This window comes from Watersipora subatra, chromosome 3, assembly GCF_963576615.1.
Source record: "Watersipora subatra chromosome 3, tzWatSuba1.1, whole genome shotgun sequence".
Classification (NCBI taxonomy): domain Eukaryota; kingdom Metazoa; phylum Bryozoa; class Gymnolaemata; order Cheilostomatida; family Watersiporidae; genus Watersipora; species Watersipora subatra.
The window spans coordinates 44,330,162-44,344,570 of record NC_088710.1 but is presented as its reverse complement, the minus strand read 5'-3'; the positions used below and the strand labels follow the sequence as shown (position 1 = coordinate 44,344,570).

General features: G+C 33.3%; 2 protein-coding genes across 2 annotated transcripts; both read right to left on the bottom strand.

The window, feature by feature from the left end:
• Positions 1-2,090: 2,090 nt before the first annotated feature.
• LOC137390626 (vitellogenin receptor-like) lies at positions 2,091-4,212 on the bottom strand. Its single transcript, XM_068076952.1, has 4 exons — positions 4,206-4,212; positions 3,324-3,864; positions 3,103-3,221; positions 2,091-2,614 (listed from the first exon to the last, which is right to left on the bottom strand). The coding sequence occupies exons 1-4, from the start codon at positions 4,210-4,212 to the stop codon at positions 2,091-2,093; spliced, it is 1,191 nt and encodes a 396-aa protein (XP_067933053.1).
• Positions 4,213-4,403: 191 nt separating this feature from the next.
• On the bottom strand, positions 4,404-13,083 carry LOC137390625 (low-density lipoprotein receptor-like). The gene is made up of 5 exons (XM_068076951.1): positions 12,988-13,083; positions 9,113-9,140; positions 7,163-7,661; positions 6,355-6,464; positions 4,404-4,486 (listed from the first exon to the last, which is right to left on the bottom strand). The coding sequence occupies exons 1-5, from the start codon at positions 13,081-13,083 to the stop codon at positions 4,404-4,406; spliced, it is 816 nt and encodes a 271-aa protein (XP_067933052.1).
• Between the last annotated feature and the right edge of the window lie 1,326 nt (positions 13,084-14,409).

Here is a 14,409-nt window from a genome sequence, read left to right as displayed (position 1 = left end):
TATGGCAGCATGCATAACTAGGGCAGCATGTATAACTAGGGCAGCATGCATAACTAGGGCAGCATGCATAACTATGGCAGCATGCATAACTAGGGCAGCATGCATAACTATGGCAGCATGCATAACTAGGGCAGCATGCATAACTATGGCAGCATGCATAACTAGGGCAGCATGCATAACTAGGGCAGCATGCATAACTAGGGCAGCATGCATAACTATGGCAGCATGCATAACTAGGGCAGCATGCATAACTAGGGCAGCATACATAACTATGGCAGCATGCATAACTAGGGCAGCATGCATAACTAGGGCAGCATGCATAACTAGGGCAGCATGCATAACTAGGGCAGCATGCATAACTAGGGCAGCATGCATAACTAGGGCAGCATGCATAACTAGGACAGCATGCATAACTAGGGCAGCATGCATAACTAGGGCAGCATGCATAACTAGGGCAGCATGCATAACTAGGGCAGCATGCATAACTAGGGCAGCATGCATAACTAGGGCAGCATGCATAACTAGGGCAGCATGCATAACTATGGCAGCATGCATAACTATGACAGCATGCATAACTAGGGCAGCATGCATAACTATGGCAGCATGCATAACTAGGGCAGCATGCATAACTAGGGCAGCATAAAATGAAATTAATCTTATCATTTTATATATTAAAATTACTGCTGTATGATCTATTTTATTAATGAAGCATAAATTTCAATTGTCATTCTAATTGTTTGGCATTTCAGCAATTAAAAAGAGCTTTTTTCCATCAGCTTTGAAACGAAATGTTTTATGTATAAAGATCACTGCTATAAAAGTGAAAAATTTGGCTTGCTTCTGACTCAGAGACTGATTACTGATAAGATATTTCTCCAAAAGCCCCTGAAATTTTAAGTGAATAAATAAATCAGCGACTTGGTTTAATCTTGCTGGCAAGTTCATACTCCTTGTACTTTGTTGTGGGACAATATAGTATATAGTATAGTATATAATATAGTCTATAATATAGTATATAATATAGTATGTAATATAATATATAATATAATATATAATATAATATATAATATAATATATAATATAATACATAATACAATATATTACATTATATATAATAAAATATAACATATAATACAATATATAATATAATGCAATATATCACATAATATTTAATACAATATATATTACAATATATAATATATAACATAATATATAATACAATATATAATATATAATTTAATATATTATATTATACAATACAATATAATATAATTACAATAATATAATGATGTATTATGTATAGTATATATAATTATATTATTACATTATGATAAAATAAAGTGTAATATGGTGGAATGTAATGAAAAATAATACAATGAAAGTCAAGGTAGACATTGAATTACAATTGTATTTGGCTCAGACAGATTTGTTGTAAATTCCATATGGTGGTAAGCCAGTTGTGTATCAAATAACTCTCCATATTTTAAGCAGCAAATTATAAGAGCTATTTTTAATTCATGCCTTGTGGATATTTTCTCTGCTCATGGTGTAGATCTTTATATTTGAACAATATTTTTTGCTAGAATTGTTACACTGGCTAAAAACAATATTCTATGCACTGTACCAGTTTTTGTAGTTAAATTTCTAAAATTGAGTTGAATATTGTATATTAAAGGTGAAATATGTGTGAAAACTGAAAAATAGGTATAAAAATGGAAAAAGTTCCTTTCAAACATACCAGTGTGCAATTTAATAAGTTCTTTCAACACTGCATCACTCACAAACACTTGCTGACTTTAGCGTGTCTATAGGAAGTGAGGCAACTCTTTCATCTGTTTACTTAATCTCCAGCAGAATAAAAACTCATAAGGTCAAGATATGTCTATGACACAGCCAACCAGTGTTACAAAATATTGAGCATTATCACTCAGAGGGGTCATGAGTTAATTTCTGTACATTTAACTTCAAATTAAAATGTGGCCAACATTTTCTAAACTAGTAAACTAACAAACAAATGTATTCCTTTAGATACAAGTTACAAATCTACTCACTGAGAGCTACAATAGTTAGATGCGACTAGAGAACTATATTTACCTGTATTCACTATCAGAGCAGCTGGATAGACACTCCTCAGGCTCATCGCTGCCGTCTACGCAATCAGCTTTTCCATCACATCTCAGAGCTTGAGAAATGCACTCACCACTCTTACATTCAAAATTAGTTTCTAGATCGCAGACAGAGCAGTCGATGTTTTCATTCCCCTCATCGCTACCATCTTTACAGTCGTTGTTCCCATTACATAACAGGAAACGAGGAATACATTCCAAATTATCACATTTAAAGTTTATCTCTAGGTCACATAGAAAGCAATCCAATTCGTCATCTCCCTCAGGGCAGTCAGTGCTAGCATCACACACCATGCTGTCCGCAATGCAGTCAAAAGAGTTCAAGCAAGCGTATTCATTATTAGCGCAACATGAATTCTCATCTTCAAACTCGGCGCAGTCGATGTGGCCATCGCAGTGGTTAGTTGAATTTACGCAAATGTACTTGCCACTGTCGTCCAGTGATCTGCATCGACGTTGTTTAATATCTTCATCTTGATTACACACACCTTAAAGACATGAAGTTAGTTTTTGGGGTGTTCGTGAGAAAAATCAAGGTACTTTAAGAAAGCCAGCCCTTTAATTTAGTTTTAATAATTATAATAATTTTAAATTTTTAAATTTTTGTATTTACATTCATTGATTAACCAATAATGATGCAGTATACAACCGAAACTATGCTGAAAAGCTTTTTTTCCAGTTGACCAATCAGAAGAAAGAATGCAGTTGACCAATCAGAAAAAAGACTTATGAGCCAATAGAGATTGGCAACTCACCAAATAGTTGATCCATCCTTGTTAAGTTATATGATGTCCTTACAGATCCTAACATATGCAGAACTTAAAAAATGCTCAAAGGTTTTGAGTTGAAATGCATAAAGGTTTTGCAAGAAATGACCAGAATGTTGGAATTAATTTAATGGATAAAGATGTTTCAAACCTAATTTTTTTGCAATGAGAGGTTGTCTAGCAAAGTTTTAGGTAAAATTTACTATTACCTTGACACATAAGATAGTTTTCATCACTGTGATCAAGGCACTGGGCAGTACCATCACACCACATTTCTTCAGGAATACAGCTAGGTCTGCCTGATATCGTACTGACTCCAGAAGCACACCTGAAATATGGTACATAGTATCCAGAACCGTCATAAAAAGCTAAAAAATTGATGATAAAACAACTGTAAAAATTTAGCACTAGTTTGCAAAGTAATAGTGACCTGATTTCTCCGGCAGCACAAGGTTGATTACAAATGGTTTCATCTGACGCATCGCTGCAATCATCATATCCATCACAGACTGATGCAATGTTAATGCACCTGTGACCCTTTTTGTTAAAAGTGTGGCAAGAATATTTGAGGCCTGGCAAATATTCACAGTTCATCACGACAGATGGACAGAAAGTTTCATCACTCATGTCTCCACAATCATCGACTCCATCACAGATCTGCCAAGGCGCCAGACATCTACCGGTGTTATTACAATACTGTACTTGATAGTCTCCATAATCACAGAAACACTCGTCTGTCCAATCTTGCAAATTTCCACATTCAGGGTACCCATCACATGCGGCAGCAGAAGGTAAGCAGCGGTCAGTTAAAGAGCATTCTATACCTCCTGAACAACCGCAGCGAGTCACAGATTCATCACTGCCATTTAAGCAATCCACTTTGTAGTCGCAGAGTTTTTCATCCACGCAGATGTATTCAAAATGAGAACCTTCCTCAGTTTGCTTACTGCTGATGCATCGCTCAGAACATTCTGAAAAAACAAATTGAAAAAAAAATTAATCCATTTTTTTAGATGAACTCATCATTTGAAAAAAATGAAAACAAAACATTTGTTTTTGCATTTGGCACAATTATTTAAAAATCCCTAAAGTTGGTTAACTGGTGATGCTGTTAGAGTGTTAGTTTGCCAAGCTGCATGTCACAATTTTGAGTCTCATTGGAAGCAATATTTCATTCTAACCTTTAACCCTTATTTTAAACAGACAGACAAACAGACAGCTTTTTTTAAGATAGTAAAGTTTTTTTCCTTTTATTTTAGACAATAATAATTATTATATTTACTCAAAATTCTTTATTTGTATCAACAATTACTCCACATTGTTTAAAAGAATTTATTATACTGATAATGGCTAGTACAATATTTACGAATTTTGTAAACTCGAAGTATTTTCAGCGCTTAAGATACGGAGTTATTCAGCTTTGCTAATAGTGTGCTTTAAAAGTATTATTTATGTTTTTACTGGGAGATATTATACTTTGACAGATTTGAACAGACAGCTTCTTGTTTCGCTAGGAATCGGCTGCTCTTACAACTTTACGGTTCCTGCAAATACTGCTGCAATCACCACTGCTCTTGCAGGAAACTACAACTCCTGTAAGAGTTGACAACATTTAAGCTTCTGAAAAGACCTAAAAAAGTTGCATGTTTCTGTAGTCATTTATTTTCCTACTGCTCTAGTTGATCACCTCTATTGATATGGGGCAAAGAGCACAACGCCACAATTAGTCAGAACTTCCTAGCAATATATAACGTGCCACGGTTTATACTGATGCCAATTGTAGAGTGATGGATGCTCTGTTTTCAGTATAATCATCTGTTAGCATTACTTACAGGCAAAGGAACAAGCTACACAACAAAATAAAACAGTGGATGATATAATTTCTAATTGCTGAAAATAAAATGAACTTTGTGAGTTGAATGCTGTTCTGACTTTTCTATGTACAGCAGAACGCATTTGTTTCAGTTAGGTACTTTCAGCTTGGCGTATCATCATACAAAGCTGCTGTAGATCGGAGAATTTTTAATGAATTAATATAAATGGAGTTAATGGGGTCGCTACTACACACTTCAAAAGTGTTCACTAAAAAGTTAGTACCTAAAATAGAGAAGACACATCACGTGTTAATAGCACACTACCCTCTAACAGCAACAACAAAACAGTACAGCAAACAACTTGTATTAATATCAATAGGAGACAATGTTGGTTGATTTTTCAACAGGTATTAAACAAAAACTCTAGAAAATTGAAAATATGCACAGCCGCATTTTACAATCAGTTGCAATTGTTAATTCTGTAGAATCTTCGTTCTATAAGAAGATGTCCCCATGTTCTTGTACTATCTTAGCTCTAATTACTGACCTTGTCTGGTGTGGCTCATGTTCTGTTTCGTCGGCAGTCATTCAATTGTCAATTGTTGTATAGCCAGGTTGTACTACAGTATACTCTGCTACTCAGCTACCACCACATTATTAACTAATACAACAGAAATCCGTTAAAAGAAGCGTGTACCATACCGTGAAACCTCTATTTGCCACTGCAGTTTTTGACGAGCTAATCAGAATTTTAAAAGGATAGATTTAACCCTTTTACGGGCAAAGCAATGCCACTCTCAACTATATTTTGCACTTTTCTTTGGGCAGATCGACATTAGTAAGATTGGCCTCTGCATTTTTGCTGAGCTATTTTTATATAATATATAAATATAATATATAGTATACTATATATATACTATATATACTATAATATACCACTATATATACTATATATATTATATATATAATATACTTTGACATATTATGTCAAAGTATCTTCAGACAGAGTTAAACAAAAAACTACTTTAAATAAAACTACATTCCAGATACAGTTGTTAAATATTTCGATGGTGCCGCTTTTAGCGTCTTAAAGAGAATTCTGTAAAGCTTTGGAGTTAGGAACATATTTCAACACGCTATACCAATGACTGCTATTACATTTTACGGTATTCCTAAAGAGTATTCTCATCATTCATCAAAATGCTTTAAAGCCCTCAGGTAAGATTGTAAACCACATAATGGACAAATCTGAAAACAGTGAATAGGGTTTAGACCTTAATAACTTCGAATCAGAGTGTAGTTTTTATGATTCTGACAATCGATCTTCTAAGGTACTCAGTCACTAAAACCATGGCAATCACTACTGCAAACACAAAAGGATTAATTGTTATTGATATAACTGAGTCATTATTAGCAAATATTTTGTGAAAACTTTTCTCCTGATCACATTCTATTATGAGTTCGAGAGGAGCAAACAATGTCAAAGTTGCAGTCAATTAGAGATGGCGTTCAATCAAAGGGTGACGCTATATTTCTCAACCCTTCTCATAGTGACGTTTTATTAGAGGTGACATTCAATTCAAGGTGGCGCTTAAATTGAGGATTTACGGTATAATATTATTACAAAATTATGTTGGTGAGACTCACCTTGACAGGCAGCTTCATCACTATGGTCAGCACAATGGGAGTAGTCATCGCAGAAATAGGCAGCATCGATGCAAGGAGAGAAGTCAAAGTTGCTCACTCCAATGGTACATCTACAGAACCAAATGCATTACAATGATTGGAACTTATAAAAAGGGATCTATACACCTGCTAGTTCATGAAGTTTCAATCAAATCAGGTTTTAATAAATGTTCTTTGAAAGTGATCAGAGATCTTACGGGTAAACTGAAGTTCTCAAAAGAAAAGATATACTGAGTGACAATTTTTACAAAATGCAAATATTTTATAATTTTTTGTAATAGCTTGATCATCACTAGAGCCCAATTTTTACTATAATAAGTGTTGTGCTAGTAAGATGTTGGAAAAAAATATTGCATCAAGCAGAACTTTACCTCACAGCATCCAGCTTGATGGAATAGCATCTTTATACCAATGCCAAACATCCCATTTAATTGCATTTCAGAATAATCATGCATATAGTTATCAAGCATGACAATCTCTCATGGCTTACTAAACTACTAGGGTATGAACTATCTACAATGGCATTTCTCTTTTCATCTTTCTTTTCTCAATTATCTACAATACTGGCAAGTGATTTTTGGACTACTTTCACGATAATTGTTGTCATAAGTGAGAACCATCAAATTGACTAGATATCTGTAGATTGATAGAATTTTTTAAAGCTGCCAACATGATCATTTTTATTTTGCTGTCTCTTAGTTTCAAAGTTGATGACTTTTTAATCATTCACAAGCTTTAAAGTATGCACATTGTAAAACCACAATCCTACCTTTGTTGGCCAGCGCTACATACAACAGAGCAACGAGATTCAAATTCATCGGAACCATCAGGACAATGGGTAACTCCATCACACACAAGTTCAGCAGCTATACATTTTTTAGCAAAGTTGTTGTACCCTGACTCGCAGGTAAATTTTATTGTAGGGCAATCACAATTACTCGGTTCATCACTCCAGTCTCCACAGTCATTGATTCCATCACACTTTTTAATATGTCTGATACACATTCCTGAGGCGCAGGTAAATTCTGGACAGGTGCATCCTTTCTCATCAGATAAGTCGTCACAGTTGGTGTATCCATTGCATTTGTAGGAGTCAGGAATCCATTGATCAGCGCTTGCACATCCTCCGACCCCAGTGTTGTGACAAACGACTTCATCTGATCCATCTGGACAATTTTCTATTGCGTTGCATAACCAATCATAGGGAACGCAGTTAATGCCATTACCACATCTAAATAGATCGCTTCCTTGGAAATTACAACTCCACCCTAAAGCAGTCAGTAAGTCCACAAGTGACAATGAAAACAAATACTGCAATAGATTTGGATTGTGTTGACATTGAGTGAGCTGTTACTAGTGGCTGATGAAATACGCCAAATTATATAAAATTAAAAACAAATGTTTTACAAATTCAAACTACGAAGTGATCTATTTGCCAGAGCAATAGACAAGAACTAACCGGATATCAGATAACAGAATAATGTTCAAAAAGTGTGATGTAACCATGGTTCAGTTAAGTGATGATTAGAGCACACGCTCTGGGTTAAACGCGCATGAAGCCACTAGTATATAAGATGTATGTGTTAAATTAGCGTGTGCAGTACATGTATATGCTAACTGATACAAGCATCTACACTGGCGTGCAAAAGAAGCTCAACCCTTTTGTTAGAAAACTCAAGTTCTCACTTACAACATTGTTACTCATTGCGAATTTAGTCAATAGCCATAAATTATATATTGAACTAGCCGAATACCCGATGTTGCACGGGTATTGAAAAACAGCTCATAAACAGTGGTAGATAATGTAGTTGCCATTGGCTAATTTGAACAAACTAGTATCTGTATTGCTAAACTTACTAATAAGAACCGTTAGAGCAAACCTTAGTGACGTTGCGCGTAACGCTGAGTCGCTATGCGTATTTTAACCCAGATAATAACTCATATCACACAACGAATAAAATGCATTCCATTTAGCTTAATAGGTGAGCTAGTATCTGTAGTGAACAGGAGGTTCCGAGATCAAATCTTCTGTGACACAGACTTTTCATCGCTAGATTTTAGTCGCTATAGCTAGACAAACACCGAACAGACAGACAACAACAAACTGAGATTTATCTAGATTAATCCTTATTGCGCCGTGATTTAGATACCACAAGTAATAGTAGTTTAGAATAAGCTAAAGCTATACATAACACTAGTAAATTGGCATTCCTATACGCGGTGAGAAATCATCATGTCTAGTAACTACATACATATGCACAATAATTTCAAGGTCTATTAAAGTCATCAAATGGTGCTGCGATGGTGCACTTGCGTTTGAAACCAAACATACGTATTCTATTTCAGTGCATGCAATATTTTTTCCTAATGTTTTCAGCATGGCTTCAGACAGACAGACAGACAGACACAACTCTTATTTTAGTGAAAATATTTATTGTTTTTCTGACTAAAGAACTTCTGCATCTAGGAGTGAAATTAAGGACTCTAGCAATATCTTCTTTAGTCTGCAAGTATTATTGTTATGAACTAAATTAGTTTCTTTTTTGAGTTTTTATATTAACCTTTTACGTTCAGTTTTTCAAGTTCTACACTAATAAAAAAAAGAGTCGCTGGGCATTAATTAAACCATATTGTAAAAAGCTAATCTAAATCAGCTTTTCCACTTTTCCTCAACATTTCACTGAATTTTCTCTCAACTTATCCTATACTGGCTACTTACCAGGTGAGTATGCTGCTACGCTCAGTACCTGAAAGAACAACCAAACACAAGTTAGCTCGCCATAATAATATTCTTTTCAATAAACAGTATAACTGATTCCTACTATGAATCTGTGACTAGACACTCGCCATATTTTATTTTTCTATTTTTTGAAGTTTAGTAGTAACTTGTTTCCTATTTATAGTTTTAATAGCATAAATTCAATTAGAAGTTGTCTTATTTCATCACGCAACTTCCTTTAAGTTTACAAAATTTCAAACTTTTTTAGTTTTGTGAATTAGAGTTTGCATTTAGCTCTTGCAGGACAATTATAATTTCTGAGCTCAGTAGATACATGTAAGTCTATAGTAGAGTTGACTAGGTGTAACCGTATTCACTCTTTACTATGTTACGATTAAAACTAGCTTATCTTAGCTACACTCTGCTATGAGTGGATTCTTCTGATGGAGCTGTTATGGTTCTTGTCTCACCAGTTAATAGTTCTTGGTGAGTACAAATCAAGTAATCTTGTCAGAGGTTTGTCAAAGTAACAAGTTCTGGAGCTGCTAACTTCAGAAAACATGCCATATCAGCTATCATATGTTTCATTTCATCAACTTGCTGTTGCTATAACTTTTAAATCGCTATCCTACTCCTCCTCAATACTATTATATTACCAACTTTCTTTTAAAACAATTTTGTTTAACTTACTTAATAGTTCCTGATTTCTGTTTTTTTAATTTTTGTTTTTGCAATGAAAAACATCATTTTGTTTAAAGTTTAGTTTAAAGTGTGTGTGTATATGTTTAAAGTGTGTGTGTATATGTTTAAAGTGTGTGTGTATATGTTTAAAGTGTGTGTGTATATTTTTAAAGTGTGTGTGTATATGTTTAAAGTGTGTGTGTATATGTTTAAAGTGTGTGTGTATATGTTTGAAGTGTGTGTGCATATGTTTAAAGTGTGTGTGTATATGTTTGAAGTGTGTGTGTATATGTTTAAAGTGTGTGTGTGTATATGTTTAAAGTGTGTGTGTATATGTTTAAAGTGTGTGTGTATATGTTTAAAGTGTGTGTATATGTTTAAAGTGTGTGTGTATATGTTTAAAGTGTGTGTGTATATGTTTAAAGTGTGTGTGTATATGTTTCAGTTAGAGAAATAAAAATGTTTGTATATATGCTGATAATTACATTTGTTGATTATTACTAATGTTAATAAAAAGTTATACATACTTAAGGAAACACACAGTAGACCATTAATTTACTTACTGTGGTATATATAATTGTCTTATAATGTCTTTTCAGCGCACGATGATCGGAGTTGTCATCACAAGAGAAATTGATCAATTAACTTTGCAGCGCTTTTATGTTCTTTTTATGTGGAATTGAACTGAGTATTTTTATTACTAGAAATTCTACTGTCATACAGCTCATGACCAGAGTGATATTGGAAAAAAGAAAGGGTACTGATATATAGGATACAATAGGACAACTGCAATAGTAGCTGTAATGTACTGGGTGTGGGTGTTATTATATACAACAAACAGCACTAATGAAAGGAAAAGATTATATGTCTATATCTCTCCCCCTGCAATAGGAGAAATGCAATATTGGCCAATATTAGAAGTAAAATGCACTGATATTATTAAAATAACCAATATTATTAATATAATAATAATAATATAAAACCAATGCACTATTTTGTTTACATTTCAAAACGTCATAGCTAACAATATCAAGCGATATTTATATAGATTTTTAGAAAATCTATTTAAAAAAGTGTTTGGTCATGACAAACAGCAATAATGAAAGGAAAAGATTATATGTTTATATCTCTCCCCCTGCAATAGGAGAAATGCAAAATTAGAAGTAAAATGCACTGATATTATTAGAATAACCAGTATTGTTAATATAGTAATACAGTAATAATAGAAAACCAATGCATAATTTTGTTTACATTTAAAAACATCATAGCTAACAATATCAAGAAGTACCAAAAATAATATCCAAACTTAGTAATAGTAATACAGTAATAATAGAAAACCAATGCACAATTTTGTTTACATTTCAAAGCGTAATAGCTAACAATATCAAGAAGTATCAAGAAGAATATCCAAACTTATAATTAAATACCGTAATAATCTCATAAGAATCGTTAGAAAAAAATATCATCGTCATTTCCTTTACTTACACTGCGTTGGACATCAGTTAGAATACCAAAGTACTCAAATGTGTCTAAAATGTCAGTTACTTTAAAATCGGCAAAAATGAAACGATTTCTATACTCCTACGTTAATTACAGAAACTTTCGGCAATTCGACAATGCTATAGACTGGTGAAATGTGCACGTTATTTTTTCGTGAAATGCGCACGACTTAATCGTTCTATTCTCTGTCACTCGGCGTTTCAATTTTCAGTCTTAACTTTGATAAGAGTGAGGCTTAGCAAGTTTTAATAACGATTTTCATTCAAATAAATCTGTCTATTTGTGTATAATCCGATCAGATGGGTAAGTTTTAAGATAATGTCAAAGGTTTACAAAGACTTGGTAACATATTTAAATTGGTTTGAATGTGTTTTGTATTGTCATTATACTTTAACGAATCTACAAAACGATGGTTAAATTTGTTGATGAAATTTTGAGACAAGGGTTCGTCTCATTGTTGATGAATAATTTTCGGGAGTTGTGTGCACATGTGCATTTATCATAAATCTCCCAACCAATCGCTTCGCTCGTGTTTGGTCGTGGGACTATATTTTGTTTATTGTCTAACATATACAACTATAATTTTCAACAAATTAGTGTAACTTTGTTAACTAAGTCAATATTAATACCATTATTGCTACCAACTCAGAAAAGAGGCTTTACCTATTCAAATCTCCTCACTAATATCATCAATTTCCAAATCAATTTCAAACTGTTTGAAAACCTGTCACAAAACTGATAACTGTTTGTATCCAATTATTAAGTGTTAAATTTAAATTAAATAAGTACCACTGAAATTTGCTCAATCACTGCAATACTTACAAGAAATCATTTCAAATGAGAAAAACTCAAATTTTTGCTGCTCTGCAACCTGCAGTAACCTATACGGTTGTTTATTGTTTGTTTTATAATGTTTCATATAGTTTTCAATTAATATTAAAAACAATGGGGCGCAAAGTAAAAAATAATTGCAGAGCCATTTACATTTTCATTTTAACCATCGAATTCTGAGACATTAAAGGGTTTTGCGTAGCAAGTTGTGCAGTTAAATTATGTAAGTAGCTAAGCCATTGGCCAAACGCCAAACGCCTGAAATCATACAAATTCCTTTTTACTCTTACAATGATTTTGTTAACCATTTAATCATTTTCCAAGTTTCCATACTACAATGGTGAAGGAGCACTTGGGTGGGCCAGTGCCAAAGCGCTGCGTTAGACCAACAAGCACCTCATGTTCCCATATGGCACGGCACTATAGTAGACCGATGGTTGTGTGATGTCTTTTTTCAAGGGATATGTCCGTATATGAAGCAGCAGGAAAGCAAGGCCAATGCACACACATAAGTATGGCACCGTGAGTTGCTAAGATACAAATATGGCAGAAAGATGGCGAATAGCATTGGTGTTTTGATTCCAAATAGCGAGACTGAATCATAACAGAATAGGAGTCGAACAGCTCCTTCAACGATGGCCTTGCTGTGCCATATGGGAGCACGTCTCAGCGCTATCACTATATCGATTCTTTATAAATGACTGTGATATGTTTTTTATTCCAGTTTGTGAACTATGACATAATGTTAGAAAAAAATAGCGAATGCTAGGAACTTTACTCAAAATACTAATATACAGCATTTTCATGACGGCTAACAAATTAAGAGCAAACGCAAAGATGTTTACTTATGACAATTCTGTCACATGTTCCACTAAAGTATATTTTAAGAGCAACAGTTTATATAAACTTACACAAAAGATGACTGCAGTGTGAAGAGAGATGAGAGCTTCCTTTTTCATTTCACCTCTCGCTAAAACAGAGACACCAAACAATGTTCCTTTATTTGCAAGCTTCTATAATATATTTTACTTTTTTGTCCAAGTTTTAGAAGACAATAAACAAACGCTCACAATTTTAGCAACATTTCAATTATTAAATAATTCATTAAACAAAATCGACACAACTATTTGTGGCAATGTAACTCTGTAAATTAAACGATGTTGTTACGAAAAGCAATTAGGCCACATTATAGAGTTTTAGGGAAAAACTAGAATTAGGGTCAACAAAAAAATGATACTATTTTCTCAATAATAAAACTTTTTTCTTGAATCATTGCAGAAATAAATAAAGAAGCTAAATATATCTTTATTTCAAAGGGAAAAGCAAAATATCAATGTACGTACATGCAAAGAAACACAAAGGTGTTATCTAGGATGCTCAATACCAGCCACAAATTATGGACTGTGTTTTAATATTAAATTTTTAGTCAAATATTTTTTAAATATGCAGCAGCAAGGTAATCAGAACTAATTGAAACTCAATTACCAAAAATTGCAAAAACTACTATTTGTTAAAACTTGGGGAAAAGCTCTACAAATTTGATTTGTATTTGCTCATCTATCATAGTAACTGTCTATATGTACCTGAATCTTATTGTCAACCAAATATAAACCCCATTTAGATGCTTTCATTATCAGATGTAGCAATACTTTAAAAATATTTGTAACGAAATTTTTGTTTTTATTTTTAGCTTGCAGAAAGAAAAGGGTATAAGCAAATGTCACACAGCAGACCTACTGGTAGACTAAAGCACATTCACCTTACAGGTTTTTCATTATTCTATGTTACTAAAAAACATGAAAAATGGTAAATAAAATAACAAAGCTAAACAAATATCTAAACTTTTTGATCCTCTTTTCTCTATAAAAATGTGAAATGTGTTGTGTCGCAGCCTATGACACAGATATATTCACTGAGAGTTTGACACATTAAAGATAAGTAATCATATAACTGTGTAATGACATTATACTAACAGATATAGCTAAATGTTTGTTATGTAAAATTGATACAGCAAAATCTTACAAATCAATCATGTTTAAGAAACATTTTTCACACAAAATATCCATTTTAAAAACAGTTACTAATGCAGTTGTTATGGTATTGCTTAAAAACATCTGAAGCAAATCGAAATTTCTAGTGATAAAAATTTTCCTTAAACGAAAAATATCTAAAATAAACAGAATGGAAAACTGTGTGTAAATAAACGGAATGGTGCTGTGTCAACGACCTTGACACAGCACCAGTATGAAGAGTGCAACTATTAACTTGGTGCTCATAAACACAAT

Coding starts and splice junctions, on each gene's coding strand:
- LOC137390626 (XM_068076952.1), bottom strand. Junction 3,222..3,323: donor TGTGCTGCCGGAGAAATCAG/GTCACTATTACT, acceptor ACCATATTTCAG/GTGTGCTTCTGGAGTCAGTA. Junction 2,615..3,102: donor AAACTATCTTATGTGTCAAG/GTAATAGTAAAT, acceptor CATGTCTTTAAG/GTGTGTGTAATCAAGATGAA.
- LOC137390625 (XM_068076951.1), bottom strand. CDS start 13,083: ATGAAAAAGGAAGCTCTCATCTCTCTTCACACTGCAGTCATCTTTTGT. Junction 6,465..7,162: donor TGTAGCGCTGGCCAACAAAG/GTAGGATTGTGG, acceptor TTGGTTCTGTAG/ATGTACCATTGGAGTGAGCA. Junction 4,487..6,354: donor TGATGAAGCTGCCTGTCAAG/GTGAGTCTCACC, acceptor CAACTCTTACAG/GAGTTGTAGTTTCCTGCAAG.